Source organism: Sus scrofa, chromosome 2 (assembly GCF_000003025.6).
Source record: "Sus scrofa isolate TJ Tabasco breed Duroc chromosome 2, Sscrofa11.1, whole genome shotgun sequence".
Taxonomy (NCBI): domain Eukaryota; kingdom Metazoa; phylum Chordata; class Mammalia; order Artiodactyla; family Suidae; genus Sus; species Sus scrofa.
This window is the reverse complement of record NC_010444.4, coordinates 32,988,112-33,009,312: the sequence shown is the minus strand read 5'-3', so window position 1 is coordinate 33,009,312 and position 21,201 is coordinate 32,988,112. Positions and strand designations below refer to the sequence as shown.

Genomic DNA, 21,201 nt, shown 5'->3' with positions numbered 1-21,201 from the left:
CAGATCATCCAGACAGAGAATCAATAAGGAAACACTGACCTTAAATGACACATTAGACCAGATGAAATTAATTGACATGTATAGCACATTTCACCCAAAAGCAGCAGAATACATATTCTTTTGAAGTGCAGATAGAACATTCTCACATGCTGGGCCACAAAGCAAGCCTCAGTTAATTTAAGAATTGTATCAAGCATCTTTTCTGACCATAACACTATGAAACTAGAAATCGACTACCAAAAAAACCCTGCAAAAACCCAGAATCACATGGAGGCTAAATAATATGCTACTAAAAAAACATGGATCACTGAAGAAGTCAAGGAGGAAATCAAAAAAATACCTAGAGACAATGAAAAAAAAAAAAAAAACCACTATGATCCAAAACCTATGGGACGCAGCAAAAGCAGTTCTAAGAGGGAAATTTATAACAGTACAGGCTTACCTCAAGATGTAAGAAAAGTCTCAAACAACCTTACACCTAAAGCAACTAGAGAAGGAAGAAGAAACAAAACCCGAAGTTAGTAAAAGGAAAGAAATCATAAAGAGCAGAGCAAAAATAAGTGCTCTTTTCTCTACCACACTCAGAGAAAAAAAGAGGGCCCAAATCAATAAAGTTAGAAATGAAAAAAGTTACAAAACAATACAGAAAAACAAAGGACCATAAGAGACTACCACAAGCAATTAATTATATGCCAATAAAATGGACAACCTAGAAGAAATGGACAAATCTTAGAAAGGTACCATATCCCAAAAATGAACCACAAAGAAATATAAAATATGAACAGACCAATTACAAGTATTGAAATTGAATCCGTGCTTAAAAAACTTCCAACAAAAGTCCAAAATCTGATGGCTTCACAGAAATAATTTAAAACTTTTGTCTTATAATTTAAATATTTAACAGAATTCATAAAAATATTTATAAAAGCAGTAGCATTCTAAATATGTAAAAAATCACATCAGAAAACAAACTGACAATAAAATAAGTATTTTTAAAATTTCTAACTTGTGATCTAATACAAGAATGTATCAGAATTGAAAGGAAGATAATATATTTATTCATTCACTCATTTACTCCAAAAACACATATTACACAGCATTATATTAGATATTTTAACTTATAAGAAGTAATATAGGAATCCCCTGGTGGCTCATGGGGTTAAGGATCTGGTGTTGTCACAGCTGTGGCTCTGATTATGGCTGTGGCCTGGGTTAGATCCATGGCTGGAGAACTTCCCCATGCTGTGGGTGCAGCCAAAAAAAAAAAAAGTAACATAAATAACTCCTACCCTTTAGTGTCTTAAAATTACCAAGGAAGTGAAGGCATTTGCAAAACACAAAATAGCAACAAAATATATAGATAATACAAGATAGTATATGATATAGTGATATAAATTAAACCAGAGAAGAAAAGAGTTTCCAGCATGTGATCAGCAAATGCTTCATGTAGGAAATATTTTTATGTTGGATAATAAAAGGAAAGAAAGGGTAAAAAGTGTGATGAGATCCCATGCTGAAGAAATATCATATATATATTTTAAAAAAAGGATGTGAGAAACAGAATGGAAATGTTCTTAAAACTTCTCACAAACACATATTCCTGGGGGCTGGGGAGTATAGTCCAAAGCCCAAGATTTCTTTGAAATCTACTGTGTATCTTAAAAATATTAAAATTTATGTTCTACTCCATTAAATAGCTGTGCTTCCTATAATATAAAAATATTTTTCTTTTCAAAATTTTCCAGCAAAACTAATAGTCCAAGAAGATGGGCTATGCTTATCCTAAGTGTCCTCCCCAAAGATGCCAATAAGAAGTCAACAGCACAAAATGAAGTGCAGCACGAACGTAAGGAGCCAGAGCTCAGAGAACAGAAAGTCTTTATTCAGAGGACAGTGGGGAATCAGGAAAGATATATTTCCAACTGAGGAATGACATTTGACTTTTTGGCAAGATTAGTCTGGCAGGGATACAGAGGATAAAGTCACATTTGGGTGCATTTTTATGCATCGTGTACTGATCTAGCTGCTGGATAACTGAACAAGAGGCAAAAATCCCTGCCTTTATGGGGCTTACATTCCTATTTTGGAAAGTAAACATAAATAAGCTGAAAAAATGTAATGAGACCAGACAAGAAGATACCACAAACAGGAGAGTGGTGATTGTAAAGGAAAGGCAGGGATGACCAGAAACAAGAGAAAATTGTGTTCATGACTAGGTGACTCAGATTTTAGTCACCTAGGTGACTAAACTAGGTGACTAAACTAGGTGACACCAATTTTAGAAATCAAGGAATTAGGATGATGGTTCTCTCAGAGAATGGATAAAAGTGGGCTGTTTGAGATTGCAGTCCCAGAGGTGCCTGCCTACTAACCTAACAGATGGAAATCCAAGACTTGCGGAGGTCAAGTCTAGACATGTAGACTTCCTGACTACCTACCTGCAGCTGTATATGAGCGGAAGCTACATGAGGGAAAAAGAGAAAAAGCAAACAGCAAAGGACCTGATAAATGTCCATGAGGGGAGGGAAAAAATCAGGTCTGAGAAGAAAGAACGTTAGAGAAACTGAGAAAAACCTAGGTAATGACGAGGAGTAACAGGGAGAAGACTGCTAAGAAGATGTTAGTCTGTGTGTGCACTTTCTCTCCCCTTACCTGTTCATTCTTTTTCTGAACCCATTCCTTGTGCTTTTCTTCAGCAATTATCTTTCTCTTTTCACGTTCTTCCACTTCTTTCTTTTTTTCTAGCTGTTGATTTAATTCCTGTGGATTTTATTCAAACAAAAGGCAACATTTAATAGAAGTACTCAAATCACATATTTTTTTAGGTCTGAGGTGAACCAAATTAAACAAAAATATAGTTTCCTTTATAGAAAATATACCATTAGTGACAATAACTAGCTTAAGTAACTAGTCTATGATGAAAAGAAAGCATTGGTAAAAAAGTATAAGACATTTTTTAGAAATGCAAATAATTGCTTGGCAGAAAAACACTAGTTTCTTAGACTAAACTTCAGCTAAATTACCCTCATTGAAATCAACTTTCCCACACATAAATTTGGCATTACTGTACACTATTGGCAGACGCTCAAGAGAACTGCAACTTTTTTACAGTTATAAAAAAAAGCTTCTAGATTCTTGATGAAGATAAAGGATAGGAATTAAATAATCCCTAAATTAAACTTTTAATTCAAGAGTTACACCAAAGAAGAAAAGTAAAGAAGCCATTCAATTTTCTGTAGGAAAAAAAAAAAGGATCCAGATTTTTCTTCACTGATTTTATAGCTGCTGGAGTGTAAAACAAAACCACATTCATATCCCAGATTATTTAACTGCCTTGCTGTCACTCGAATCTACACGTTTGGGCATTTCCTCAGGAGAAAGAATGTGGAAAGTATGGCCAAATAAAACTACAAGCTGAATGCCACCACTCTGTCACTCATCAGTTAAATTACTGCATTAGTTGAGAATGCTGTTCAAAGTAGACTTCTAGGACTCTACTACCATTAATTACTGGTTATTTTTCTTCTCTCTCCTTAGATACCAACAACTGGATACTTTAATACGTCTTCCACTGGACCTCACTCCTTATCCCCATACCTCCCTTTCCCAAAAACCTACCTACCTGAGCATGGGTGGGAGTAGGAAGGACAATTTTTCAACTCTCAGATAATTCCAATGTGTTAAAGGAAATGAACGTAAAACCTGTCACCAAGAACAAGTGGCCTCAGGATACCCGTCTTCCACGACCTCTCATACTAAAATTCTGCTCCACAGAAAGCAGCTGCCCTCACTCATTTGGAGTCTTCCAATCTTTAAACATTATGCTCCCCCCATTCCCCCAAAGGAAAATATTCATCTTGGTTTCAAAAGGATTCTTCATTACCTCTGTAGCTACTATTCCATGATTATTCACTTCATATTTTGTTTTTATGGAATACCTACTATAAAGATAGTAAGAACTGAGATGCAGGGATGAAATTCCAGAAGTCTCTGAGCTAATCTGATTCTGTACACACCAAAAGAACTAAGTACTACACTGTGTGTTACTGTGTAGAATAGGAGTTTAGGAAAGAGAAGGGAAGAGGAGGTGAGGGGAGAAAGAGTACAGTCCATAGTTATAAAAACTGAGCACCATGAGAAGAGAATAACAAGGAGATGGCTTAACTAGAAGGGAGAAACTGGGAGAGGTGGGGTGACCAGAAAATTAGAGTGTGGTACTAACTAGATGGAAAATGGTCTTTTGAGACAGGCAGAGCAAATTAAACACTATAAAACAGGAATACATAGCAAAGGGGATGATTTAAAACTCTTTCCTTTTTTTTTTTTTTTTTTTTGTCTTTTGTCTTTTAAGGGCATATGGAGGTTCCCAGGCTAAGGGTCTAATTGGAGCTACAGCTGCTGGCCTACGCCAGAGCCACAGCAACGCAGGATCCGAGCCATGTCTGTGACCTACACCACAGCTCATGGCACCACCGGATACTTAATCCACTGAGCAAGGCCAGGGATTGAACCTGCAGCCTCATAGTTCCTGGTCAGATTCGTTTCCACTGTGTCACTATGGGAACTCCTGATTTAAAACTCTTGATTCTAAAGGTTGAAGACTGCATTTGAAGGGATCAAATCTATTCTGAGAGAGATTGACTAGGAGGTTACCATAGTATATGAGTTGGAATCCAAAAGTCTGGATTTGTATTAAGAAAAAAGGCAGAGTGTGTGTGTGTGTGTGTACGACAAGTTAGATACAGATTTGAAAACCATATTTTCCAAAGTAGTCCTAAATTTTTTTGTCAAGAAAAGTAATTATTTAAATATATAACTAAAGATATGACTGATTACATTTTGTACCCTTTTAAGATTCTTCATATAATTAAACGCAGAAGCCAAAAAAAATCAGACTTTATATTCTTATTTTATGGTTCACAGATTTTAGTTAATGTTGATTTAAGAGTTAAAGATGAAAGAAGGGTCAAAAAAATACTTAGAAAATGCCACCACTGACCCAAACAGTATTCTAATCTCACAATGTCTGTTCAAGTAATTTTTGCTACTTCACAATTTACATCACGTTCTGAGATATAACCCTCCCTTCCAAGGCTGGGCCCTTTCAAAATTTCCCATCCTGAATGTCTCCATCTGTTCACCACCACAGCAAGCCTCTTCCAGACTCAGCTGGAGTCTTCTCTCACAAGGCCCCTATGTCGTCTTCTGGTAGACCACTGAATTTCAACAGAATTACAGCTATTTTCCCACAGAGTAAACACTTGATTATAGAAAACCAAAATCCAAAGAGGATCCTAAACATGCACTTTTTATTTCAATAGCTTTTGCCGACTTTCAAAGAATGTTTTACCACTAAAGGTAATAATCAGAAAAATTGAGTTTCTGAGTTGGACCAACTCTATCTCCTGTCCTATTCCTTCATTAAGGGCTAATGAATGAAATGGCCAAAGGAAGGATGGGGGGGGGGGGAAGCGCCTGGATTATTCACAAATTAGATAATTTTTATGGTTCAGAACAGAATGTACTGAAATGTTAAAGTAAATGTTTAAAATTAGCCAGAAGCCATAGAGAATTTAAGGCAGTCCACAAGAATTTTTTTAATAATAAAAATTTAAGTAAAATGTATATGCCCTACAAAACCAACATGCTAGTTTTTCACAATACTAATGTTCAATATTTACCATGTGTATCACCTCAACATAGGTACAAATGTAAAAAACTTTATAAGCAAATTTTGATGTGTTAAAATAATTTTTAACTCAATCTTATAGGACTATCCGAAACAACTCTAAATGCCTGTTGCTGAAATCAAATTTATGAGAAAGGATGATCTTTTTAATGACCCAATTACCTTTAAATTTTCCTTTAAGTTTTCAAGGAAGAATGCAAGAAAGCCAGGGTAAATTCAAAATTAAATACTAGTCTGACCCATGTATTTCTAAAATGCATCTTGGTATTATGTGGAAAAAACACTTATGAAATTGGAAGTCAAAAGAACTAGGATCCAGTCCCAGCTTTGCCACTAACTGAAAGCTTGGCAAAGTGATTCTCTGGCCCTCATGCTTTAACAGGGATCTGAAATGGATCCTTCATTCCTTGCCGTTAAAAACCTGTGCTTTTAATGAGATGATCTATAAACAAATTAGAGAACACAGTAAATAAGGACAGAAAAATAAGGAAAACATGACTTAGAAAATAAAACAAAGGGGAAAGGCACAAAAAAGAAATGTTAAAAACCCACAAGAGCTCAAAATAAGTTTATGCCAATGTAAGCAGTTGACCCATATGTTATGATTTCCCTGGCATGGCTGATATGGTAAGATTCAATATGGTAAAATACTTTAATTGCTTCAGAATTAAGTAATGACATAGCTACAAGAAATGTCAAACGACTAAATATATGAAAATGTTTTAATCTTTCAACCAATTATACTCTGCTACATGCCTATATGGTGGGGACTTAATGTTCATTATTTTATTTTTTAAATTATTATTATTATTATTTATTTATTTATTTATTTTTGGTCTTTTTGCCTTTTCTAGGGCCGCTTCCTGCGGCATATGGAGGTTCCCAGGCTAGGGGTTGAATCGGAGCTGCAGCCACTGGCCTATGCCAGAGCCACAGCAACACGGGATCCGAGCCAAGTCTGCAACCTACACCACAGCTCACGGCAACACCAGATCCTTAACCCACTGGGCAAGGCCAGGCATCAAACCCGCAACCTCATGGTTCCTAGTCGGATTCGTTAACCACTGCGCCACGACGGGAACTCCACATGTTCATTATTTTAATCTGTTCTCAAAACAAATCTTCAATAGTTACTGTCATCTGCTTTAACACATAACAACTAACTTTTATGGAGTGCTTCCTGTATGTTAGGCCACATCCTGCTGTTCACTTAGTCCCCGTAACACTAGGAGGTGAATGTTATTCTCCCCTCTCACTGATAATTCAGGCAGAGAGAGGTTAAAAATCCAAGGTCCACATTTTTAATCCAGGATGTAAAGTTCAAAACTTCAGGCTTCTAACTACTCTACTACTGCCTCTCTAACATCTAGCTTATAGATGAAAAGACTGAGGCTCAAAGAAGTTAAGTAACTTTTCCAAGGTCACAGAATTAGAATAGCAAGAAAATTTCAGCCTTATTCCATGTACTGCAAAGCCCAGGGTTCCTTATAATTTTCTGTACATAATTAACTTCCTTTATGATATGCTGACTCTAAAAATGACTTGAAGTGATCCTCCTTTTCTTAACATACCAAGTGACTTTTAGTGAGGTTACACATGAAGCAAAATACCATAAACTGAGCTCAACATTACCACTGGTTCACTAGATCAGAGTTTTCCAAACTATGAGTCTAAAACCAATTTATTGGTTATGACCAGCCTTTAAAAAAAAGAAAAGAAAAATAGACTTGAATAGAGTATTACCAGGTTCTGCACAAAGTTAAGATATTATTTCAAATACATATGTAAGCAGGTATACAAACAATATGTACGCATTTGTGTGTGACATGAAGCCAAGCAGACTCCTTACTTTGAACAGGTATTCTGAAAGCTACTAAACTAAATAATGGAATTAGTAATGTTAAAACCTGAGGTTGAGGTAAAAGTAGTAAGATTCCAGGGTCTCAGCAACAAACTATTTCTGAAAATACATAAAAAAGCTTTAAGAAAGCTATGACAGTAGAGAGTGGCCAAGACAAGGGGTAGAAAGACCCTGAGCTCACTTCCTCTCACAAGCACACAAAAAACACAACTACCTACAGAAAAACTGTCGATGAAAAAGACTGAAACCTGCAAGAAAGGATCTTCCAAAACTAAAGACATAAAGAAGGAACCACAAGGAGATGGGCAGGAGGGGTGGACTCACAATACCCCTGGGTGGGTGATTGCAAAGTGGAGAATAAACATACTGCAGAGGCTCTCTCACAGGAGTGAGAGTTCTGAGCCCTGTATCAAGCTCCCTAACCTGGGGGACTGGTACCAGCAAGACAACTCCCAGAGCATTTGGCTTTGAAACCCAGTAGGGCTTAGCTTCAGGAGCCCCACAGGACAAGCGGAAACTGAGACTAAAGACTTAAAGGGCACAAACAAAATCTCACATGCAATGGAACCCAGAACAAAAGCAGTAGCCTGGGCTAAACCTACCTTCCAGTCTTAGGAGAATCTCCTAGGGAGACATGAAGTGTGATTCACCCTGGGAATGTGGACACTGGTGGCAAACATATTTGGGGACATTCAGCCACATGAGCATGCCTATTGGCAGCCGTCATCTTCCCTCATTATCACCAAGACCTGGCCCCACCCAGCAGTCTTTAGGCTTCAGTGCTGGGATGCCTTAGGCCAAACAACTAGGCAGGGACACAGCCCCACCCATCAGCAGACAGGCTGCCTAAAGACTTCCTGAGCCCACAGCTGCCTCTAGACACACCCCCTAGACACTGCTCTGCCCATTACAGCAACAAGACACAGCTTCAACCACCAGTGGTTAGGCATTGGCCTTTCACACCAGAAAGCCTGCACAAGACTCTAGACCACCCTCACCTACCAGAGAGCAGATACCAAAAGCAAGAAAACTATAATTCTATAGTTTGCACACCAAGTCCAGTAACAGCAGGCAGATCCTATCCTGGGACCAGCTGGGTGTTGGCTCTGCCAGTTGGCATGCCAGTGAAACCTGCAGGACACCCCAGATCCTATATCCAACTATGTCAAGAATATACCGACAATCTATCTGAGCTCTGGGATCCTTGGGCCCTGTAACCAGACTTCAGAACCTGGCTCTGCCTGACAGTAGTCTGGCAGACTACTGAAGGTGATTTGCCTTCACCTGCCAATGGGTGGGCAACAGCCCCAGAATGTTCTGGACCCTGACTCAAGCCATGAGCCAGCACTTGCAGCCCCAGGGTCCCTTAGGGTTCTTCAACTAGCTGCCTCATGACAAGGCCCCATTAAATAGCAGCCAGCAGCATTCTCATAAGGCAGAATCTGGCAACCAACTAGACTGCGGGCCAACCAAGCCCACCACACCCCCTATGTTCAGCCAGCCACAACAGAAGGACCCACATAAACCCCTTACGGGAAACACCTAGAATATATATCTTCGGTGACAAGAGAGGAATGCACTGCTGGAACACACAAGACGTCTCCTACCTATGTGACTGAAAGATGTAACTAATCTACCACATACATAAATACAAAAGCAACTCAGACAAAACGAGGCAGCAGAGGAATATGTTTCAGATAAAAGAAGGTAAAAGCCAAGAAGAACTCAGTGAAGTGGAGATAGGCAATCTACCTGAGGAAGAGTTTATAATAATGATTGTAAAGATGATGAAAGAACTCAGGAGAATGGACACACCAAGCAAGAAGTTAGAAATTTTTACCAAAGAGTCAGAAAATATAAAGAACAATCAAACCAAGATGAAGAATACAGTAACTGAAATCACAAATACACCAGAAGGAATCCATAGTACACTAAATGATAGAGAAGAATGGATCAGTGAGCTGGAAGACAGTAGTAGAAATCACAGCCGCTGAAAAGAAAAAAAAAAAAAATGAAAAGAAATGAGGACAGGGTAAGAAGCATTCGGGACAACATCAAGCATACTAATATTCCCATTATAAGGGTCCAAGAAAAAGAACAGAGAGAAAGGGCCTGAGAAAATATTTGAAAATGTAATAGCTAAAATCTTCCCTAATTAAGGAAAGAAAGGGAAACAGTCACCCAGGTCCACAAAGCAGAGTCCCATACATGAGTAACCAAGAGGGACACACTGTAATTAAAATGACAAAGATCAAGATAAAAAGAGAATATTAAAAGCAGCAAGGGAAAATCAATAAGTAACATACAAAAGAACTCCCAAAAGGCTATCGGCTGAGTTTTCAGCAGAAACCCTGCGGGCCAGAAGGGAGTGGCATGATATATTTAAAGTTATGAAAGGGAAAAAGCTACAATCAAGAATACTGGTCACACACACTATGGCATTCTGGAAAAGGCAAAACCATGGAGATGGTAAAAAGATCAGTGGTTGCCAGGGATTAGGGGAAGGGAGAGATGAATAGGCAGAGCACAGAGGATTTCTAGGTCGTTGAAATTATTCTTTATGATACTATGATGGCGAATACGTCATTATATATTTGTCCAAACCCACAGAATGAATAACACCACGAATGAGCCTTAATGGCAACTATGGGGCTTTAGATGATGATAATGTGTGAATATAGGATGACTGATTATAACAGATGCACCATTCTGGTGCAGGCCGTTGTTAGCGGGGAGGCTGTTAATGTCTAGGGGCAGAGGGTTCTAGGGATGTCCTGTACTTTCCACTCAATTTTGCTGAGAAAATAAAATTACTCTTAAAAAAAAAAAAAAAGAATACTCTACTCAGCAAGGCTCTCTGATTTGTTGGAGAAATCAAAAGATTTACAGATAAACGAGAGCTAAAAGAATTCAGCACACCAAAACAGCTTTACAACAAATGTTAAAGGAAATTCTCAAGAAAAAAAGAGAAGGCCAATATTAGAAAAAATAATTACAAAATGAAAAAGCTTATCAGTAAAGGCAAACACACAGTAAAGGTAGGAAATCATCCACGCAAAAAGCTTGCGGGGAGGTTAAAAGATAGAGGTAGTACAATCATTTGTATCCACAATAAACAGTTAAGGGATACACAAAATGTTTAGATGTAAAATATGACATCAAAAACAGAAATTGAGAGGGGAGGAGAGAACAAATGCAGGACTGTTAAAATGCATTTGAAACTAGGAGATGAGCAACTTAAACAGTCATGTATATACACACACAGACTGCTTTACAAAAGCCTCATGGTAACTGCAAACCAAAAATCTGTAATTGTTAATACACAAACAAGAAAAAGAAATCCAAACACAAAACTAAAGACAGTCATCAAACTGCAAGAGAAAAGAACAAAAGAGGCAAGGAAGAAATAAGACTTACAAAAACAAATCCAAAACAATTAACAAAAAGGCAGTAAGAACATACATTATTGATAATAACTTTTAATGAGAATAGGTTAAATGCTTCAACCAGAAGATAAATATAGACTGAATAAATACAAAAACAAGACCCAATATATGCTGTTTACTAGAGACTCATTTCAGGTCTAGAGACACAAACAGGCTGAAAGTAAAGGGATGGAAAAAGGTATTCCATGCAGATAGAAATCAAAAGAAAACCAGAGCAGCAATACTTATACCAGACAAAACAGACTTTAAAATAAAGACTGTTACAAGAGACAAAGAAGGACACTACATCATGAACAAGGGATCAATACAAAAAGTAAGATATAACAATTGTAAATACATTGGCACCCAATATAGGAGCACCTCCATAATAAGGTAAATGTTAACAGACATAAAAGGACAAATGGACAGTAACACAATAATAGTGGGGGAATTTAACAATGCAGTTACATCAATGGACAAATCATACAAACAGAAAATCAATAATGAAACACAGGCCTTATATAACACATTAGACCAAATCTTAATATATACAAAGCATCCCATCAAAAAGCAGCAGAATACACACTCTTTTTCCAGTGCACATGGAACATTCTCCAGGGGAGGTCACATACTAGACCAAAAAACAAGTTTCAATAAAATGAGAAAACTGAAATCATATCAAGCATCTTTTCTGACCTCACGTAATGAGCCTAGAAATCAAGTATATGAAAGAAAATTGCTAAAAACACACAAAAAAAGTGGAGACTAAATAACATGCTACAAAAAAACCAATGAACCACTAAAGAAACTAAAGAGGAAATCAAAATATGCCTAGAGACAAATGAAAACAAAACCACTATGATCCAAAACCTGTGAGACACAGCAAACACAGTTCTAGAAGGGAAGTTTATAGCAATACAAGCTTACCTCAGGAAATAAGAAAAAATTCAATAAACCTAACCTTACACCTAAAGCAACTAAAGAAAGAACAACAAACAAAACCCAAGGTTACAAAAAATTGTATAGCTCATAACAGAAAGAAATGAAATAGAGACTAAACAACAGAAAAGATTAATAAAACTAAAAGCTGGTTTTTTGAAGATAAACAAAATTGATAAAAATTTTAGCCAGACTTATCAAGAAAAAAAGGGAGGGCAGAATCAATAAAATCAGAAATGAAAAAGGAGAAGTTACAGCTGACATCACAGAAATACAAAGGATCATAAGAGAATAATATGACCAACTCTATGTCAATAAAATGAACAACTTAGAAGATATGGGCAAATTGTTAGAAAGGAACACTCTAAGACTCAACCAGGAAAAAATAGAAAATAGAAAACAGACCAATTACCAGTGCCAATTACCAGTACTGACACTGAATCAGTAATTTAAAAACTCCCAGCAAACAAAAGCCCAGGCCCAGATGGCTTCACAAGTGAATTCTACCAAACATTTAGAGCAGAGAAGAGTTAACATTTACCCATCAAAAACTATTCTAAAAAATTGCAGAGGAGTTCCCGTCGTGGCGCAGTGGTTAACGAATCCGACTAAGAACCATGAGGTTGCGGGTTCGGTCCCTGCCCTTGCTCAGTGGGTTAACGATCCGGCGTTGCCGTGAGCTGTGGTGTAGGTTGCAGACACGGCTCGGATCCCGCATTGCTGTGGCTCTGGCGTAGGCCAGAGGCTACAGCTCCGATTCAACCCCTAGCCTGGGAACCTCCATATGCCGCGGGAGTGGCCCAAGAAATAGCAACAACAACAACAACAAAAAAAGACAAAAAGACCAAAAAAAAAAAAAAAAAAAAAAAATTTGCAGACATAGGAACTGAACCCGATTAATGAGGCCACCATCACCCTAGCACCAAAATCAGTCAAAGATAATTTCACAAAAAAAGAAAATTATGGGCTAATATCACCAATGAACATAGATGCAAAAATCCTCAACAAAATATTAGTGAACCAAATCCAACAATACATTAAAAGGATCATCCACTATGATCAAATAGAATATATTCCAGGGATGCAAGGTTTTTCAACAACCACAAATTAGTCAATGTGATACACCACATTAACAAAACAATAAAAAGGGAGTTCCCATCATGGCTCAGTGGTTAACAAATCCGACTAGGAACCATGAGGTTTCAGGTTCGACCCCTGGCCTCGCTCAGGGGGTTAAGGATCTGGCATTGCCATGAGCTGTGGTGTAGGCCGGCGGTGTAGGTTGCAGATGCAGCTCAGATCTGCTGTTGCTGTGGCTGTGGTGTAGGCCGGCAGCTACAGCTCCAATTAGACCCCTAGCCTGGGAACTTCCATATGCTGCCAGAGCAGCCCTAGAAAAGGCAAAAAAACAAAACAAAACAGTAAAAACCATATGATCACATCAATGAAGAAAAAGCTTTCTTTTTTTTTGTCTTTTCTAGGGTCGCATCTGCAGCATATGGAGGTTCCCAGGCTAGGGGTCTAATTTGAGCCGTAGCTGCCAACCTATATGCAAGAGCCACAGCAACATCAGATACAAGCCACGTCTGTGACCTACACCTCAACTCATGGCAATGCCAAATCCTTAACCCACTGAGTGAGGCCAGGGATCAAACCCGCAACCTCATGGTTCCTAGTTGGATTCAGTAACCACTGAGCCTCGACAGGAACTTCCGATGTAGAAAAAGCTTTTGATAAAATTCAACATCCATTTTGATTAAAAAACTCTTCAGCAAGTGGGCACAACAAAGGACACATATAACAAACCCACAGCTAACATATTCAAGTGACATGCTAAAAGCATTTCTTCTAAGATCAGGAATAAAACAAGGATGCCCACTCTTGCTACTTTTATTTAACATAGTTTTGGAACTACTAGCCTCAGCAATCAGAGAAGACAAAGAAATAAAAGGAATCTGAATTGGAAAGGAAGAAGTAAAATAATCATTCTTTGTAAATGACATGAGAAAATCCTAAGCACACTACCAGAAAACTACTAGAGCTCATCAATGATTCAGTAAAGCTGCAGGATACAAAATTAATACACAGAAATCTGTTGTATTTCTATATACTAACATCAAACTATCAGAGAAATTAAGGCAACAATCCCATTTATCATCACATTCGAAAAGAATAGCTAAGAATAAACTTACTTAAGTGGCAGAAGACTTGTACTCTGAAAACTAAGACACTGATGAAAGAAACTGAAGATGACACAAACAGATGGAAAGATATCCTGTATTCTTGCACTGGAAGAATCAATATTTTTCTAAATGCTTGTACAACCCAAGGCAATCTACAAACTCCAGGCAATCCTTATCAAATTACCAATGGCATTTTTCACAGAACAAGAACAAACAATTTTAAAATTTGTTTGGAAACACAAAAGACTTCAAATAGCTAAAGCAATCTTGAGAAAGAAGAATGGAGCTGAAAGAATCATGATCCCTGAATCCAGACTACACTACAAAGCTAGAGTAATCAAAAGAGTATGGTACTAGCACAAAACTGGACACATAGATCAGTGGAACAAGACTAAAAGCCCAGAAATAAACCCACATACTTATGGTCAATTAATCTACAACAAAAGAGGCAATATATAAGAGAGAAAAGACAATCTTTCAATAATTGGCATGGAGAAAACTGGACAGCTACATGTAAAAGAACAAACTTAGAACCTTCCATAACACCACATACAAAAATAAACTCAAAATGGCTTAAAGACCTAAATGCAAGACTGGGAGTCCCTGTTGTGGCACAGCAGAAACAAATCCAACCAGGAACCATGAGGTTGTGGGTTTGATTCCCGGTCTCACTCAGTGGGTTAAGGATCCAGTGTTGCCATGACCTGTGGTGTAGGTCGTAGACATAGCTTGGATCTGGCATTGCTATGGCGTAGGCCAGTAGGCCTGCAGCTGTAGGTCTGATTAGACCCTTAGCCTGGGAACCTCCATATGCCATGGGTGCAGCCCTAAAGAGCAAAAATAAATAAATAAAAATAAATAAATAAATAGGAGTTCCCATCGTGGTTCAGTAGTTAACGAATCCGACTAGGAACCATGAGGATGTCGGTTCAATCCCTGGCCTCACTCAGTGGGTTAAGGATCCAGCATTGCCATGAGCTGTGGTGTAGTTCACAGACGCAGCTCCGATCTGGCATTGCTATGCTCTGGCGTAGGCCGGCGGCTACAGCTCCAATCAGACCCTTAGCCTGGGAACCTCCATATGCCACATGTGCTGCCCTAAAAAGATAAAAAGACAAATAAATTTATGCAAGACTGGTTAGCTTAAAACTCCTACAGGAAAACATAAGCAGAACATTCTTTGACATAAATCACAGCAATATTTTTTTGGATCCATCTTTCTAGAATATTGAAAATAAAAGCAAGAACAAACAAATGGGACCTAATTAAACTTAAAAGTCTTTGCATAGCAAAGGAAACCATAAACAAAATGAAAGGACAAACTACTGAATGGGAGAGAGTATTTGCAAGTGATGCAACTGACAAAGGATTAATTTCCAAAATATAGAAACACCTCATAAAGCTCAATTAAAGCAATCAAAAATGAGTAGAAAACCCAGGCAGACATTTCTCCAAAGAAGATAGAAGATGGTCAACAGGCACATGAAAAGATGCTCAATACCACTAATTATTAGAGACACGCAAATCAAAACTACAGTGTGGTACCACCTCACACTGGACAGAATGCCCATCATTAATAAGTCTACAAATAATAAATGCTGGAGAGGCTGTGGAGAAATAGGAACCTTCCTACACTGTTGGTAGGTATGTAAATTGGTACAGCCACAATGGAGAATTGTATAGAGGTTCCTTAAAAAATTAAAAATATAGCTACCATATGATTGATACCCCAACCCCGCTCCTGGGCATATATCTGGAGAAAACTTTAATTCAAAAAGATACATGCACCTTTATGTTCATGGCAGCACTATTTACAAAAGCCAAGATATGGAAACAATCTAAATGTCCACCAACTGATGAATGGATTAAAAGTGTCATCCAATGGAATACTACTCAGCCATAAAAAGAATGAAATCATGCCATGTGCAGCAAGTGTATGCAACTAGAGATTATCATACTAAGTGAAGTAAATCAGAAAGAGAAAGACAAAGCATACATCACTTCTATGTGGAATCTAAAATCCGGCACAAATGAACCTATCTATGAAACAGAAACAGACTCACAAACATAGACAACAGACTTCTGGTTGCCAAGGGGGAGAGGGGAGAGAGTGGAATAGACTGGTAGTTTGGGGTCAGTAGATGCAAACTATTACATTTAGAATGGATAAAAAACAAGGTCCTACTGTACAGCATAGGCAAATAGATCCAGTCTCCCGGGACAGACCAAGTTGGAGAATAATATAAAAAATGAATATATATAAATATACACACAAACACAGACAAAACATTGTAAATCAACTATACTTTAAGAAAAAGAAATAAATCAACTATACTTCAATACAAAAGGAAAAGACTATGACTAACAATGATATAAATAACAATATCAATAAACTTAAACTTTGTCTCATTTAATCCTCTAAAAAGTTCTGTGACCAGGTATTATTTAATTCTCATTGTACCGATGAGGAAATTGAAGTGTAAAAAGTTTAAATAAACCTGCCTGATATCAAGCTACAAGGTCTTCCTTAAGCCCAGTGCCCAAGCAGAAATTTTTCCAGGAATAAATTTGTATTTTAGAATACAAAGTATTGTGCAACAGGGAAATATGGGTTTCTACGATCATCTGAATCATGCCAAGATGAGAGAATTCATCAACAGAAAGAACAATTAGTTTCAAAACTGAAATGGAAAATTTATTCCAAGGAAGGTCATGGAAGTTAAAGCTTTGTTTCCAAGGATTTTTATGGCAACAGGGATACTAAATATCCGACAACAGTGGGAGTTCCTGTCGTGGCTCAATGGCTAACGAATCTGACTAGGAACCATGAGGTTGCGGGTTCCATCCCTGGCCTCGCTCAGTGGGTTAAGGATCCGGCGTTGCCGTGAGCTGTGGTATAGGTTGCAGACGAGGCTTGGACCCCACAGTGCTGTGGCTCTGGCGTAGGCCAGTGGCTACAGCTCTGGTTAGACCCCTAGCCTGGGAACCTCCATGTGCCATGGGTAAAGCCCTAGAAAAGAACAAAAAAAACCAAAAAATATCCAACAACAGTGAACTGGTTAACTATATTCTAATATATATTTAATATATTTTAAACACATTTTAATAATCTTAGCCAGCCACTTTTAAATAATGATATAAAAATATTTAGTGATATAAAAATAATTACTAATGTTTAAAAGGCAAAAAAATCTGGTTACAAAAGAGTGATCCTATTTATAAAAACAAGACATGTCCCTCACCACTGAATCTATCTGGTTTCTGTGTTTGGATAGGGAGAATTCACGACAGTGAATCTGGATACTAGAGGATGGCAAACTCAAATCTATTTGGCTGCTATTTTCTAAATAGCAAACATTAAGAGTTCAAAGAATGACAGATTCATGTGAAAATGTATCAAACTATTTTTTGAGTGTCAAGAGATCTCAGAGAGAATCACAAATATAAAAACATCTATAAGCAAGGCACAGAGAAAATGAAAAATCCTAAAATCCCAGCAGAGTCCCATCTCCCCAAAGAAACTCACTCTGGGGAGCATGCTCTGATATGGAGGTAGATTTCCTGCTGCTACTTCAATTTTTATTTCTCTCTTCTCCTAAAAATTTTACCAAGTACATGCAGTTGAATTTACTTTAGTTAAATGTACATAGAGTGACATTCCATTGTGTCCATATGAATATACATTTTCACATATTTTTAAATTTACATAGAAGAAAATCTGGAAGGCTCCATGCCGCAATAGATAATAATAGTTATCTTCAGGGGATGAGATTAGAGGTCTTAATTTTCCTCATTATGCTTACCTGTATTTTCCAAATGTTCTTATAATGAACATGTATTATTTCTACAATGTTATTAAAATGAATACAGCAACCTGATGCAAATAAATGCAAAAACTTTTTTGTGAGAGATAACAACATTAACATTTTACTTGCGACAGCGGTTCTTTACTTTGTGAGCTCTTGGATTAATCAGAAAGAATACTGTCTAGTTTTTACCTCTCGAGCTTTCTGCTGCAGACGGTCACGTTCTACTTTTTCTTTGCCAACAAACCACACTTCCCATGGTGTCAGGCTGCTCTCTGGTAAGCACACCTGTTTCTGTTCTTCTTGGGTATCTTCAGATCCAACCACACTATTACAAAAGAGAGGATATTATATCACATGCACTCCAACCTCTTCAGCTTAGCAGTCAAAATCACTTAACTGTACAATGAAAGCAGAATTCCATGATATATTTACAGTATTATGATCTTTATATGTAAAAATGCATGAATTAATCATATATATACACTTGAAAAAGCCTGAACAGGAAGTCCAATATTTGAATTAGTTTATGCTTCAGATTGCCTTTGAATTCTCTCATCTTCTAAAATCACATTTGCCTCAATGGCAACAATTTTCTACTCTTAAAAATCTTGTATCTGGACAACTAATTATGACATATGATCCTAACCAGATCCTGGAGCAGACCTTCGTTTTTTTCCTCCTTTGAATAGTTTGCAAAGGAAAGAATATGTATTTACACAGAGAGGATGGTAAAGCCAATGTAGTAATAATTAGGGTTTGGGAGTGAAGGGCTGACAAAAGTTCTTTATACTCTCAACTTTTCTCTAAGTTGGAAATTGTTTTGAAATTTAAAAAGTACAAAAAATATATGGCCCTTGTATTCTTTAATGTGTTGCCAATTCTCACGGTGTCCATGACTCCCCACAGCTGGGTTACCTCCTACCATAGTCTCCACCACACACAGCTGTCTGTCTCTTTTGGATAACTGTAAAAGTAACCACTCATTCGAGCTCGGGAGGAGAGGGGAGTGCTGTGCACACTTACAGAAAAACACAGTGGGGGTAAAAAAAGAACACAGGGTCTTGGCCAGATACACAAGCCCCATAAAACTTAGGAAAAGCTGAACTCTGAACACCCATAGAAAGAAAGGCTGTTCAGGACCCAAGGCTACTCTAAAGACTAGGTTATTATAGACTCAGCTCCCCTGTATCCCTTTAACATTCCTACTTCGGGTAACCAATTGCCTCGTCCACTGCTACGCGTGAATTTTTATACTTCATACCTTAAGTTTACTTGGTTTTTTTCCCGCGGCCATTGCTGCATTTGTCTATGTCCTTAAGGAATTTGCTTTCTAGTGGGAAAGGGACACTTGCGATGGGTTATTTCTTTTATATCTATCCTTCTCAGTCTTGCACACCATCACCTCATCCTCCCATTGTTTCAACTATCTCTAGGTGCTGATGATGCCTGGCTTGGGCATTCCAGGCTAGATCTTGCTCCTGAGCTCCAAACTCTTATTTTCAACCATCTGAGAGAGTATCCCACTTAAACATCAAACCTAATCAACTCACAACAAGTCTAATCATCTTCTACCATGCACTATCCACCCCACCAAGAAAAATCTTACTCCTCTTAGAATTACCATTTGATCCAGCAATCCCACTCCTGGGCATCTATCCAGAGAAAACCATGACTCGAAAAGATACATGTTGGAGTTCCTGTCGTGGCTCAGAAGTTAATGAATCCTTCTAGCATCCATGAGGATGCAGGTTCAATCCCTGGCCTTACTCAGTGGTTTAAGGACCTGGCATTACTGTGGCTGTGGTGTAGGCGGGCAGCTACAGCTCCAATTTGACCCCTAGCCTGGGAACCTTCATGTGCTGAGGTGTAGCCCTAAAAAGCAAAGCCTTCCAATGTTCATTGCAGCACTATATACAATAACCAAAACATGGAAACAAACTAAATGCCCATCAAAGAGGGGTGGATAAAGAAGATGTGGTACATATACACAATGGAATATTACTCAGCCATTAAAAGGAAAGAAATAAGGGCATCTGCAGCAACATGGATGGACTTAGAAATTATCATACTAAGTGAAGTTAGTCAGACAGCAAGACACCAACATCATATGCTACCACTTACATGTGGAATCTAAAAAAAGGACAAAACGAACTTCTTTGCAAAACAGACACTGACTCACAGACTTTGAAAAACTTATGGTTTCCAAAGGAGACAGGTTGGGGGATGGGGGTTTGGGATGGAAATGCTATAAAACTGGGTTGTGGTGATCGCTGTACAACTATAATGTAATAAAACACCGTGTAATTAAAAAAATTAAAAAATAAAAAATAAATCTTACTCCTCCTCTTATATCCTACCTCAGTGAAGAGTACCAGCCAAGCCAGAAACCTAAGCTTTCACTCCTCCAGCTCCCTGACCACATTTAATACCCTCCTTCCCACACCCATATAATCACCATGTCACATCTATTCTAGTTCTTTGCTCTCTCAAGACATTCTTCTCTTCCACAACCTTACAGCTGCTGTCTGGACATAACTGGCCTTTCTCTCTCCATTTCAAACTATCCTCCACCGTTGCCAGATTCATCCTTTAAAGGCATCCTTCCAGCATCCTGTTCCTCAAAGTTCTTCAGTAGCTCCTTTGCCCCTAAGATGAAATCCACTTTCTGTAGTCTGACACCCATGAATTGGCCCTGCCTATCTTCCAGCCTCTTATTCTACCCATGGCGGATCTAGACTCCACGTTTCAGTCTTGTTGAACTCAGGCAGGTTGATGACTACTCCATGCCCTTGTGCTCTACATCTCTGCCTAAAACTCTGAAATGCCTTTCCTCCACCTCCACATACAGCCAAAGTCAGAGCTTAGATTTGGGAATAAAACATCTGGGGTCAATCTCTACCTGCTGTTTCCTAGCTATGTACATTTTTTAACCTTTTCAAACTTCCATTTCTCATCTGTTAAGTGGAGAAAACAGTAGTGGCATGAACTGGTACTGTGGCATGAACAATCCATGCTAAAGCTTAGTTACTTAGTTCAGTCCTGGGCACTCAGCATTTGGAAGGTGTCATTTAGTAGTACTAGGAAGAGTGCAGCTAATTCCTACTCTCCCTTCATAATTCAACTCAGGTATTAACTTTATTGCCTCACAGTGAAACTCTGCAAAAATCTGGACTAAGTGCCTTGGGCTTTCTGTCATTTGCCCATCTCTGCCAGAGGCCATGAATTCCTTGCAGACAGAAAACATGCCCTAACTCATTTTTTATTCCAAGAGTCTAGCTTAGGGCCTGGATAGAGT

The 21,201-nt window shown here is 38.2% G+C and overlaps 1 protein-coding gene and 1 long non-coding RNA gene across 2 annotated transcripts in view; one reads left to right on the top strand and one right to left on the bottom strand.

Annotated features, from left to right (window-relative positions):
* The window catches only part of LOC106509390, a 60,996-nt gene extending 56,654 nt beyond the window's left edge, over nt 1-4,342 (top strand). Inside the window, exon 4 of the long non-coding RNA XR_002341535.1 lies at nt 3,538-4,342. This is a non-coding gene — a long non-coding RNA (uncharacterized LOC106509390). The remainder of the gene's footprint in view (nt 1-3,537) is intronic.
* CCDC34 (coiled-coil domain containing 34) overlaps nt 1-21,201 on the bottom strand; it is a 37,147-nt gene that overhangs the window by 11,934 nt on the left and 4,012 nt on the right. The window contains exons 2-3 of the mRNA XM_003122907.4: nt 18,096-18,231; nt 2,653-2,760 (exon numbers count right to left, since the gene is read on the bottom strand). Of these exons, the coding sequence (XP_003122955.1) occupies nt 2,653-2,760; nt 18,096-18,231 (244 nt within the window). The remainder of the gene's footprint in view (nt 1-2,652; nt 2,761-18,095; nt 18,232-21,201) is intronic.